At 51.9% G+C, this 13,047-nt stretch overlaps 1 protein-coding gene across 1 annotated transcript in view; it reads left to right on the top strand.

Moving 5' to 3' along the window:
- LOC135270619 (ATP-binding cassette sub-family C member 6-like) overlaps window positions 1–13,047 on the top strand; it is a 79,226-nt gene that overhangs the window by 28,153 nt on the left and 38,026 nt on the right. The window contains 6 exon segments of the mRNA XM_064366271.1: window positions 2,111–2,314; window positions 3,502–3,645; window positions 5,331–5,418; window positions 7,907–7,982; window positions 10,308–10,434; window positions 10,643–10,819. Of these exon segments, the coding sequence (XP_064222341.1) occupies window positions 2,111–2,314; window positions 3,502–3,645; window positions 5,331–5,418; window positions 7,907–7,982; window positions 10,308–10,434; window positions 10,643–10,819 (816 nt within the window).

Here is a 13,047-nt window from a genome sequence, read left to right as displayed (position 1 = left end):
TCATTGCCTCCAGCCTCACCTTCCACCCATCTCCCTCCCTTCCCCACCTACCCCCCACTGCCCCGTCCTCACACCTGCCTGATGTTCACACATCTCTCCAGGCATCTGCTTTAGCTATTCCCTCTGCCTGGACCACCCTCACTCCAGAAGACTCTTGTCCCCTCCAGCACCCCCTGCAGTCAGGGCCACCTCCCTCACCACTGTCCAGCAAGGACACGGCCCACCCATCCCTCTCCTCTCAGCAGCTCCCTTCCTTGGCCTGTCCTGGGTTTGTTTTTGCTTTTCCCCAGCACTTCCCCTTCCTAAAGGGCCCTGCGGGAAGCTCCACAGCAGCACGGGCCACTCACTGTGGCAGACTCAGTATCCAGTTAGTGCTCGGCATGCAGAAGGTGCTGGATAAGTGTTTGAGAACTACGGAAGAAAGGAGGGAGGGGAGAAGGGAAGGAGAGAGGAAGGGAAGAAGGGAGGGAGGGGAAAAGGAGGGAGGGGAGGAGTGAAAAGGAGGGAGGGAAGGAAAGATAGGAAAGGGGAGGACAGATGGAGGGAAGGAAAGAGTTGAAAGAAAGAATGAGGGAGGGAAGGAAGAAAGGGAGGAGGGAGGGAGAGAAGGAAGAAAGGACAGGAGAGAGGAAGAAAGGAAAGAAAGTTGAGAGTGAAGGAGGGAGGGAAGGGGGATGGAGGGAAGGAACTTATTTCCTCTCTAGGCCCAGCTGTCCCAGTGTCCATCTGTCACTTGGGCTGTCTCTCCAGCCTCCTGCGTAGCCTCCTCGAAAATCTTCTAGGTGGGCACGGTGGCTCAGGCCTGTAATCCCAGCACTTTGGGAGGCCAAGCTGGGCAGGTCACCTGAGGTGAGGAGTTTGAAACCAGCTTGGCCAACATGGCAAAACCCTGTCTCTACTAAAAAAACACAAGGATTAGCCAGGTGTGGTAGCAGGTGCCTATAATCCCAGCTACTTGGGAGGCTCAGGCATGACAATCCCTTGAACCCGGGAGGAGGAGGTTACAGTGAGCCAAGATCATGCCACTGTACTCCAGCCTGGGTGACAGAGCAAGACTCCATCTCAATTAAAAAAAAACAAAAACCTTCTCCAGGCAGCTGCCCTCTGGTGATGCCCCCCGACCCAGTGAAGCACGAGAGACCCCAAACTCCTACCTGACCCTAAAGTGCCAAATGACCCTGCCCACGGATTCCTGTGGCCACCCTGAGAGTCCTCCAAGTCTTGCTGCTCCCTGTGCCTGGGTTTTTGCTGCCTCCTGTCTCAAAGCCTCCCCTCCCTCTTCCCGGCTCCATCTCCCCATCCTCTGTCTGCCCAGCACCCACCTCCTGGTCATTTAACGTGTAGCTCAGGGGCTGGGTGCAGTGACTCACGCCTGTGATCCTAGCACTTGGGGAGGCCGAGGTGGGCAGATCACAAGGTCAGGAGATCGAGACAAGCCTGTCTAACACAGTGAAACCCCATCTCTACTAAACATTCAAAAAATAGCTGGGCATGGTGACGGGCACCTGTAATCCCAGCTACTCGGGAGGCTGAGGCAGGAGAATCGTCTGAACCTGAGAAGTGGAGGTTGCAGTGAACCGAGATTGCACCACTGCACTCCAGCCTGGGCAACAAGAGTGAGACTCTGTCTTTTAAAAAAAAAACAAAAAACAAAGATGTAGCTCAGGCTGTCATCCCAGCACTTCAGGAGACCGAAGGCAGATGTTCACTTGAGCCCAGGAGCTCCATACCAGCCTTGGCAACATAGTGAGACCCTCCAACTTCACAAAATGTAAACAGAAAAAAAAAAGATGTAGCTCAGATATCAGCCACCTCCATTTAGCCTTCCTGACGATGCCGTACCCAGGTGGGCTCAGGGGCTGCCTCTGTTCTCCGGGCATCAGAGAGAGGCTGCTTCCCTGGGGCGATGGTCCCAGGTCAGCTCCTGCAGGAGTCCAGGCACAGGATGATGGTGGATGGACCAGGACTGAGGGTCAGAGATGCTGAGAGGCAGACAGCTTTGGGACGTACTTGTGGAAATCGGTGCGATTTGCTGCAGGGTGGCTGTCAGGATGCAGGGGAGAATTCTGGACCAGCCCTGTCTTCATCTCTCTCTTCTCTCCAATCCCAGGAAGAGCAAATGAGGCAGAAGGACTCGAGGGCCCGGCTCACCAGCTCCATCCTCAGGAACTCGAGGACCATCAAGTTCCATGGCTGGGAGGGAGCCTTTCTGGACAGAGTCCTGGGCATCCGGGGCCAGGAGCTGGGCGCCTTGCGGACCTCCGGCCTCCTCTTCTCCGTGTCGCTGGTGTCCTTCCAAGTGTCTACGTTTCTGGTGACGTCACTCTAATCTCTATGTGGAGCAGGGCTGGGAAAGGAGTGTGGGGGTGGGGGCTGGGTGAGGTAGGTGGAGCCTCCCAGATCCTACCACCCTGTCCATCAAATCCCACTCATTCAGGATTCTGTTCTCTCGGGGTTCCTGATGTCTTCTGCTTGAGTGAATTAATCTCATCATTCTGGTGAAGGTGGCAGCGGCTGATGAGGTCTGCTGTTCTGAGAGTTCCAGGCTTCTACTGACATGAGAAGGAGGGTGGAGGTGCAGGGGGACTGCCGAGGTAGAATCCGGGGTCTGAGTGGCTTCCCTGCTGCTGGCCAGCAGATGTCCACAGCCACCCTGTCACTGATGTGATCCTTGTCCTGCCATTCTGTCATTTATTTCAGATTGCTGTCAGAACAGCCTTCCTAAAGCACAGCTTTAAAAAATTGGATACATAGGCTGGGCACAGTAGCTCAAGCCTGTCATCCCAGCACTTTGGGAGGCTGAGGTGGGTGGATCACCTGAGGTCAGGAGTTCAAGACCAGCCTGCCCAACATGGCAAAACCCTGTCTCTACCAAAAACACAAAGATTAGCCAGGCATGGTAGAGAGCGGCTGTAATCCCAGCTACTCAGGAGGCTGAGGCAGGAGAATCGCTTGAACCTGGGTGGTGGAGATGGCAGTGAGTCAAGATCGTGCCACTTTACTCCAGGCTGGGCAACAGAGCAAGATTTCGTTTAAAAAATAAAAAAAAGGCAGGGGGCCCACAAATGGCACCAACTCCTAGAGCCCTCACATGCTGCTCTTGCCTGCAGGTTTAGAGTCCTCTTCCAAGGGACTCTTGGGTCACAAGTTCCACCATGCCTAAAACAGCAATGCTACCAAGATCAGAAACTCTGCTGTCCCCCCAGCGCCTGGAGCCGAGAGGCATTAGGTTCTCCCCTAGCCTCTAGTGATGCCTGGAGCCGGTGCTGCACCCTGATCGCCTTTAACAACATGCTGTGTCTTTGGAGAGAGCCTTGCATAGCTTATGGCTGAGGAGTGGACGCGTATTAGCAGGATTGGGAGTGGGATCTGCCGAGGGAGGCTCATGCAGACATGGTGGGTGGGCCTCGTGGACCCTGCAGGCACCATAGCTTGCCTGGGCTGCCCAGTCCATGCTTGCATGTCTCACTGTCGCCCCACGTTTTCTTCCTCCCACCCCAGGTTGCACTGGTGGTGTTTGCTGTCCACACTCTGGTGGCCGAGGATGCCATGGATGCAGAGAAAGCCTTTGTGACTCTCATGGTTCTCAACATCCTCAACAAGGCCCAGGCATTCCTGCCCTTCTCCATCCACTCCCTCGTCCAGGTGAGGTGGGGGTCAGGGCTGGTGCCATCCCGGGGGAGCGCGTGGGCTGGCCTGGCTTCAGCTACCCTAGGCCTGCCATTTGCAGAAGAGGGGAAAGACAGAGTGGGAGGGAGACAGATGGTGTGGAGCTGGAAAAGAGGCGAGCAGAGAGTACAGCAGACATCTGCAAGGGGCCAGCCTTTGTCTGTACCACCGTGGAATCTGACAACCGTTTCCATGAGGATCTAGAACCACGGGCTGTCTGCTCTGACAGCAGGTGTCACCAACACTGTCAGCACTTGGTCACAGGTTCCATCGCTGAGAACCAGGAGGGTACTTGGCTTCCCAAAGTGCTGGGATTACAGGCATGAGCCGCTGCACCTGGCCTCATCTGTATTTTAATGACTGGTTTCTTTCTTCCCCAAAGATGGGTTTGTGACTGGGAGAGGGCACCCCCAGACGGACAATATTTGATATTGTTCCGTATAATGTGCGGACCTCTCCACAGACACCCTCAGAACATGCAGGCTCATCCATCTGTCCAGTGATTCCACATACAAGCAATCATGTCACTTCCCTTTTTTACACAAAGCAATTTTGTTTCTCTTCCTTTGCTATCTCTGGTCCTTTCAGCATCATGAAAACAAGAAACGGTGGCATACCTGAACCATCTGTGTTTCTATTTTTTTAAATTTTTATTTATATTTTATTTATGATTACTATTTTTGAGACAGAGTCTCACTCTGTCACCCAGGCTGGAATGCAGTGGTGCAGTCTCAGCTCACTGCAACCTCCACCTCCTGGGTTCAAGTGATTCTCCTGCTTCAGCCTCGCAACTAGGTGGGACTGCAGGCACATACAACCATGCCCAGCTAATTTTTTCATGTTTTTCATAGAGATGGGTTTCACTATGTTGACCAGGCTGGTTTTGAACTGCTGATTTCAGGTGATCTGTCTACCTTGGCATCTCAAAGTGCTGGGATTACAGACATGAGCCACTGTGCCCAGCCTTGTTTACTTATTTATTTATTTACTGAGATAGGGTCTTACTCTGTCACCCAGGCTGGAGTGCAGTGGTGTGATCTCAACTCACTGCATCCTCAAACTCCTGGACTCAAGTGATCCTCCCACCTCCCAACCTCCCGAGTAGCTGGGACTATAGGCAGGGGCCACCACATCTGGCTAATTTTTAACTTTTATGGAGACCCGTCTTGCTATGTTACCCGGGTCTCGAACTCCTGGCCTCAAGTGATGCTCCTGCACTTGGCTTCCCAAAGTGCTGGGTTTATAAGCATCAGCCGCTGCACCTGGCTTAATCTCTTACTTTAAGGACCGGTCTTTCTTCCCCAAGATGGGTTTGTGACTGGGACAGGATGCCCCCAGGTGGACATTTGAAATTGTATCACGGCTTGATAACCTCATTGGAAAAACCACCATCCTCTTCTCAGATCCTGTCTGTGGAATGGCAGCTGGTTCATTCCCGTGTCACTGATTGATAGGAGTGCTGAGGTGGCAGATCGCCACCATCAAGGTCACCACTCAGGGTGCATCGTTTCCCATGAACTAGAAAGCTTTGTCCTCACGCCTTGCACATACACAGAACTTGGTAGACAGGAAGTTGTTGCCACACATCTTGAGACACTGACACCCCAAACCCAAGTTCTTTGGTCTTCTGACTGGGTGACCTGGGGCTTCGGTTTCCCTAGGCCCGGGTGTCCTTCGACCATCTGGTCTCCTTCCTCTGCCTGGAAGAAGTTGACCCTGGTGCAGTGGACTCATGTCCCTCTGGAAGCTGTGAGTGCTGAGTCTGGCAGGAGGGGTGTGGGAGGGATGGGAGGCATGGGGCCTGTCCCGGCCCATAATGGCAAGCCAGCATCGGTGTTGGGGGCAGATGGGGGCTGCAGGTAGTGGACTGGCATGTGCAGATCACGCCATCTGCCTGTCACTTGGAAACAGGCACAGTGCTGCTGCTCTTTGTGCTAGCCATTTGGCGACCACGCAGTGAGCACCAACTTTGTGCCGTCCTGCGTGTGCAGCAGAGACCAGGCTAACACAGTGGGCCCCAGGCTTTTTGGCACCAGGGACTAGTTTTGTGGAAGACAGTTTTTCTATGGACTGGGGTGGGGTGCACAGTTTTGGGACGATTCAAACACATGACATTTATTGTGCACTTTATTATTACTACATTGTGATATGTAATGAAATAATGATACAGCTCACCACAATGTAGAGTCAGTGGGAGCCCTGAGCTTGTTTTCCTGCAACTGGAGAGTCCCATCTGGGGGTGATGGGAGACAGTGACAGATCATCAGGCGTTAGATTCTCATAAGGAACATGCAGCCCAGATTCCTCACTTGCGCAGTTCACAGAAGGGTTTGTGCTCCTGTGAGAATCTAATGCCACTGCTCATCTGGCAGGAGGTGGAGCTCAGGCGGTGATGCAGGTGATGGGAAGTGGCTGTAAACACAGATGACACTCTGCTCGCCTGCTCTCTGCTCACCTCCTGCTGGATGGCCCAGTTCCTGAGAGGCTGCAGATGGTACTAGTCTGTGAGCTGGGAGTGGGGACTCCTGCTCTAACAGACCAGGTCCTTGTCCTCATGCAGAAAGTCCAAGATGATAAGCATGGCAACATTTTGGTCATGCTAGAAAATAACATCATTACAAGCCAGGCACAGTGTCTTACACCTGTAATCCCAGCACTTTGGGAGGCTGAGGCCAGTGGATCATGAGGTCAGGAGTTCAAGACCAGCCTGACTAACATGGCAAAACCTCGTCTATACTAAAATACAAAAATTAGCCGGGCGTGGTGGCATGAGTCTGTAATCCCAGCTACTCAGGATGTCGAGGCAGGAGAATCACTTGAACCCAGGAAGCAGAGGTTGCACTGAGCCAAGATCGCACCACTGCACTCCAGCCTGGGTGACAGCGAGACCCTGTCTCAAAAAAAAAGAAAAGAAAAGAAAATAGCATCACTGCAAGCACCATTGCGCGATAAGACTCACCAAGCTTAAGTTACCAGGGCCTCCCCCACTCCACCCCATCGTTTTCTCACCCCACGGGCCAAGACACCCTCCCCCTTGTTGTACTGAAGAACCTGGGCAAACCGTGTACCTTAGAAACACCCACATGGTGGGTAAATGCCTCGCCTGTGACATTGGACTGCCCTGGTCCAAGTCCCAGCCCCAGCACTGACTAGCTTGGTGATCCTGACAAGTAGATAGTCTATCCGAGCCTCCGTGTTCCCATCTGCAAAATGGGCGTGTCAGTCATCACAGCAGCTAATTTTGCGGATGGATTTAATTGATCTTGGCTGAGCCGTTAGAGCTTTGATTTTTAGAAAATCTTTCAGGCGATTCTAACTGTGTGTTAAGGATCAAGAATCACTGATCTAATTACACTTGTCACAGTGAAATAATAATTACTGTTAATTATAGTAGTTATAATTATACTATATTATACATTATATAATATGTTATAATTATATAACATAAATATATATATGAATTATATGTTATGATAATTATTATTATTACTGTTATTGTTTGAGATGGAGTCTCTCTCTCTTATCCATGGTATAGTTTAGTTGCGCAATCTCAGCTCACTGCAGCCTCCCGGTTTCAAGCAATTCTCCTGCCTCAGCCTCTTAAGTAGCTGTGATTACAGGCACCTGCCACCACGCCTGGCTAATTTTCATACTTTTTGGTAGAGACAGTGTTTTGCTGTGTTGGCCAGGGTGGTCTCAAACTCCTAACCTCAAGTGATCAACCCACCTCTGCTTCCCAAAGCACTGGAATTACAGGCTTGAGACACTGCTTCCGGCCACAGTGAAATTAGTAACACCTCTTTCACTCTCTGGGAAGGCTGGGGTTAGATGACAATTTATATCAGAATTATGTTAACTTTTTTATAAATGACCAGACTGTGCATATTTTAGGCTCATGGGCCACACAGTCTCTGTCACAACTGCTCAAAGCATGAAATATAGAAATGAATGGATTTGCCTGTGTTTCAATAAAACTTTATTGATAAGAATAGGCACCAGGCAGGATTTGGTCTCTGGGCCATGGTTTGCCTCCCCCTGGATTATTAGCCATGGGACATGGAGAGAACAAGACCCCTGCAGGGTCACACAAAAGCCAGTGAGTAGCCGGGCAGTCTGTGAAGTGGGAGAGATTTCCTGCTGCAGCTTCTGCCCTGGGGGGCAGTGCCTGGGCGCCTCTTCGATGCAGAGGCTGGCCAGGTAAGGGGGTCTCCTGTAACTGGCCTCTTGTGCCCTGCAGCTGCCGGGAAGAATTGCATCACTATACACAGTGCCACCTTCACCTGGTCCCAGGAGAGCTCTCCCTGCCTCCACAGGTACAGAACGACACCCGTGATAACCAGCCTTATGTTTTTAGGAAGAAGCTGCGTGGGGTTCCTGCCGCCTCCTCTCACCTGAGAGGTGGTGCAGGTTTCCAGCCTGGGACGGGAGGGTGGGTTAGGCTGTGCTAGGGCTCTGCCAGGGAAGTTCCCAGGACGCTCCTGTACCTCCTGCAGGTGGGGACCAGGCCATCTGAGCCTCTCCCATCATGGGGAGACACCCCTTTGTTCCCAGGCTGGCCAAGACATTGCAAAGCCGGGGGCTGGCCGAGAGGTGCCCCGAGGTTCAGCCTCATCAGCTATGCTCACTTCTGTGCCACCTATATCAGTCTGAGGCCATTATCACCTAAGCCCCCAACTCTATGGATTGGTCTTTGTGGCAAAAATCTCAGCCAGTCCTAAAACTCCCTGAAAAGGGAAAGAACATGCCCTGGGCAGTATTTGTATTGGTTGTCATTCACTCACTTCCTCGTCGGAGTACTTGCTACAGGCCGTGCTCTGTTCTAGGTACTGGGTGAAGGATATAGACAAGGGCTCTGCTCTCTTGGGGTGACGTGCTGATAGAGATGAGGCCCAAACAGGAAGCCAGGACAGGGGGACAGAGCACAATGGCATGCCTAGTGAGGGAAGGCCTGGCATTCAAGCTGAGATCATAAGTGTCTGGGAGAAGACTTTTCTTTCTTTCTTTCTTTTTTTTTTTTTTTGTTTTTTTGTGAAACAGTCTTGCTCTGTTGCACAGGCTGGGATGCAATGGCATGATCTCGGCTTACTGCAGCCTCCAGCTCCTGAGTTCAAGTGATTCTTGTGCCTCAGCTTCCCTAGTAGCTGAGATTACAGGCGTGCACCACCATGCCTGGCTAACTTTTGTATTTTTAGTAGAGACGGGGTTTCACCATGTTGGCCATGCTGGTCTCCATCTCCTGACCTCAAGTGATCCACCTGCCTCAGCTCCCAAAGGACTGGGATTACAGGCATGAGTCACCGCGTCTGGCCTTGGAGAAGAGCCTTTTAGGCAGTGGGAATGGCATGTGTAAAGGTCCTGGGGCAGGAGTGTGCCTGAACCTGGGTTTCCCAACCTCAGCACGGTTGATATTTTGGGCTGAAACTTCTTTGATGGGGCCGTCCTGTGCATTATGGGATATTTAGCAGACCCCCAGACTCTACCCACTAGATTCCGGCAGCACCCCCTACCAGTGTGACATCCAAAAAGATGTCTAGATCTTGCCAAATGACTCATAGAAAACTCAGTTACCCCCAGTTGAGAACCACTGACCTATTGTGTTTAAGAAACAGCAAGGTCATTGTGGCCAAGGCTGAGCAGCTGAGGCACAGAGCGGAAGGAGGCACAGGGCGGAAGGAGGCGGGACGTTGCTCACGACCGCCAGGACTTCAGCTCTGACCCTGAGTGAAACGGGAGCGCTGGCGGGTTTAGTTGGGAAGTGTCATGATCTGACTTGGGTTTTTTGTTTGTTTGTTTTTTGAGACGGAGTCTTACTCTGTCGCCAGACTGGAGTGAAGTGGCGCGATCTCGGCTCACTGCAACCTCCGCCTCCCAGATTCAAGCGATTCTCCTGTCTCAGCCTCCCAAGTAGCTGGGCTACAGGCACATACCACCATGGCCAGCTAATTTTTGTGTTTTTAGTAGATACAGGGTTTCTCTGTATTAGTCAGGCTGGTCTCAAATTCCCGACCTCAAGTGATACACCCTCCTTGGCCTTCCAAAGTGCTGGGATATCAGGCATGAGCCACTGCTGACTTGGGTTTTAACAGATCCCTCTGGTCACGGGATGGAGGATGGGCTGTGGGACATGGACAGGAGTGGGGCGGGACCAAGAGCAGGGCAGGGAGGGGAGGAAAGAGCCTATTTATTGCAAAAGTCAAGGCAGGAGGCCAAGCTGGTGAAACCCTCAGGCTACCGCCAAGTCTGTGTGTGCATGTGGGTGGACATGCATGCATATGTGTGCGTGTGTGCACACATGTATGTGTGTGAGCATGGATTGCTTGCATATGCGCATGTGCTTTGTGTGTGGATGTGTGAACACATTGTGTGTGTTTCTGTGCACGCTAGCATGCTTGTATGAGTGTGCAAATGTGCATGCATGTGGGCATACTTTGTGTGTGTGTATGCATGTACACATGCGCAGATTTGCACAGGATGGTTGCTGAAATAGCCAGACAAGGACTGGGAAAAGAAGAACAGCCCCACAGGTGCTCTTAGAAACTCCCAGAGCAGGAAAGCCCGGCTGCATCTGGGGCTCAGCCTTCCCCACAGATGCAGGCTAGACCCTAACCAAGATTATGTCTCCTCTCTTGCATTGCCAGAATAAACCTCACTGTGCCCCAGGGCTGTCTCCTGGCTGTTGTTGGTCCAGTGGGGGCAGGGAAGTCTTCCCTGCTGTCCGCCCTCCTTGGGGAGCTGTCAAAAGTGGAGGGGTTCATAACCATCAAGGTGAGGCCACCCCCCACCTGTCTGCTAGGATGTCCCCACCATCCTGAAAGTCCCCCTTCCTCGCTGCCTTCCCACCCCTCCCCATCCCAGCCAAGCTCATTTCATTCATTCTGTCCACCCACCCACCACTGAGGCTCCCAATTCTCCTCAAAGCCTATCCTACCTCTGTCCCCATCATCCTCCTGTGACCAAAGTAAGTGTGTTTCAGGGTTCGGTGGCCTACATGCCCCAGGAGACCTGGGTGCAGAACACCTCTGTGGTGGAGAATGTGTGCTTCGGGCAGGAGCTGGAGCCAGCCTGGCTGGAGAGAGTCCTGGAGGCCTGCGCCCTGCAGCCAGATGTGGACAGCTTCCCTGCGGGAGTTCACACTTCAGTTGGGGAGCAGGTGAGAGTCTCGGGTCTTTGTGGGACAGGAGACGTTGTAGTTGGGGGTCATTTGGGTCCCTGACTCATGGGCAATATGATGGAGAAATGGCGGGGGGTGGTCACAGAAGTGGGGAGAAGGGCTCAGCTCAGGGCCAAGCATGTGGTAGGTGCTTAATAAATCAGAATTGATGAGTAGAGATGGACACAGAGAGAGGCAGGGAGTTGTGGCAGGAATTGGCGGTGAGGGGCTCTGTGACAACTCAGAGTGAGGAGACCTACTTCCTGTCTTTCTCTGCCCTGCCTTGCTGGGTGACGTTGATCTAATTGCTTCCCCTCTCTGGGCCTCACCAAAGGGTCTGGACAGAGATGTCCAAGACACAGGATATATGCATCTGGAGCAATGGATTGGGCAGGAGTTGGCAAACTGTGACCCTCAGTCCAAATTCAGCCTAACACTTGTGTTTTTTATTTTATTTTATTTTTTGAGATGGAGTCTCACTCTGTTGCACAGGCTGGAGTGCAGTGGTGCAATCTCAGCTCACTGCAACCTCTGCCCCCCATGTTCAAGCAATTGTCCCACCTCAGCCTCCTGAGTAGCTGAGATTTCAAGCATGCCCCACCACACCTGGCTGATTTTTGTATTTTTAGTAGAGACAGGGTTTCACCATATTGGCTAGGCTGGTCTCAAACTCCTGACCTCAGGCGGTCTCCCCATCTCCCTCAGAGTCAAAGCCCAAGTTGTGACAATCCCTGGCAAGGTCCCTGTGACCTGGCTGTGGTACCCATCAGCCCCGTCTCTCATCATCATCTCTCGGCTTCACTCCAGCCTCCAGCGTCTGTGAAGTTCCCTGATCCCCCGTGGCACACTCTGACCCCAGGGCCTTTGTACCTGCTATTCCCTCTGCTGGAAAGCTCTCCCCAGGAGTCCCCAGGGCTCACCCCTCATGTCTATCACCTTCAAAGAGAGGCCTTCCCTGACCACCTTATCCACCACCACAGCACCCCTGCTCATGCTAGTGCACCCCACACCTGCACCTGATTTCTCTCTCCTTCCTTCCTTCTCTATCTTTTCTTTGTTTCTTTTCTTTTCCCTCCCTCCCTCCCTCCCTCCTTTCCTTTTCTTTCTTTTCTTTTGTTTCGACAGCCTCACTCTGTTCCCCAGGCTGGAGTTCAGTGGTGCAGTCACGGCTCACTGCACCCTCCACCTCCTGGGTTAGTAGAGATGGGGTTTCACCACATTGGCCAGGCTGGTCTTGAACTCCTGACCTCAAGGGACCCATCCACCTCGGCCTCCCAAAGTGTTGGGAATATAGGCATGAGCCACCGCTCCTGGCCGGCCTCCCCTGCCTTCGTATTTATTTTCCATAGCATTCTCCACCCGATGTCCTGTCTGTGTTACTGGTTTGTTTATGAATCGCTCGTCTCTCTCCCCCTCATTACAATGATGGATCCATTAAGAGAGCAGCAGCTTTGTTTTGCTCATTGCTGTTTCCCCAAAGCCTAGAACCCTGCCAGGTATATGATAAGCAGGCAGTAGTTATTCATAGAATGAATGAATGTAAGAATGAACGAATGGCTGGGTGCAGTGGCTTATGCCTGTTATCCCAGCACTTTGGGAGGCCCAGGTGGGTGGATTGCTTGAGGTCAAGAGTTTGAGACTAGCCTGGCCAACATGGTGAAACCCCATCTCTACTAAAAATACAAAAATTAGCTAGGAATGGTAGTGCATGCCTGTAATCTCAGCTACTCGGGAGGCTGAGGCAGGAGAATTGCCTGCCCAGGAAGCGGAGGTTGCAGTGAGTCGAGATCACGCCACTGCCCTCCAGCCTGGGTGAAAGAGTGAGACTCTGTCTCAAAAATAAATAAAAATAATTAATAGAATGAATGAAAGACAAGAAGGCCTTGATAGAAGGAATAAGTTATAGTAATCGGTAGTACATAAGGGAAATTATAGCGAATGATAATTTGTGTATTTCAAGATAACTAGACGAGAAGGATTGTCATGTTCCCAATACAAAAGATAAATATTTGAGGTGACGACTGTCTCAGTTACCCTGATATGATCACTACATACTGTCTACAGCAGGGGTCCCCAACCCCCCGGCCACAGATCAGTATCAGTTTGTGGTCTGGTTTTTTTGTTTGTTTTTTGGATTTTTTTGAGACAGAGTCTCACTCTGTGCAGTGGATCTTGGCTAACTGCAGCCTTCATCTCGGAGGTTCAAGCAGTTCTCCTCTCTCAGCCTC

The sequence above is a fragment of the Aotus nancymaae genome, unplaced genomic scaffold, assembly GCF_030222135.1.
Source record: "Aotus nancymaae isolate 86718 unplaced genomic scaffold, 86718_ANA_hifiasm-v0.15.2.pri h1tg000064l_1, whole genome shotgun sequence".
In the NCBI taxonomy this organism is placed as follows: domain Eukaryota; kingdom Metazoa; phylum Chordata; class Mammalia; order Primates; family Aotidae; genus Aotus; species Aotus nancymaae.
This window is presented reverse-complemented; position numbering and strand designations above follow the sequence as displayed.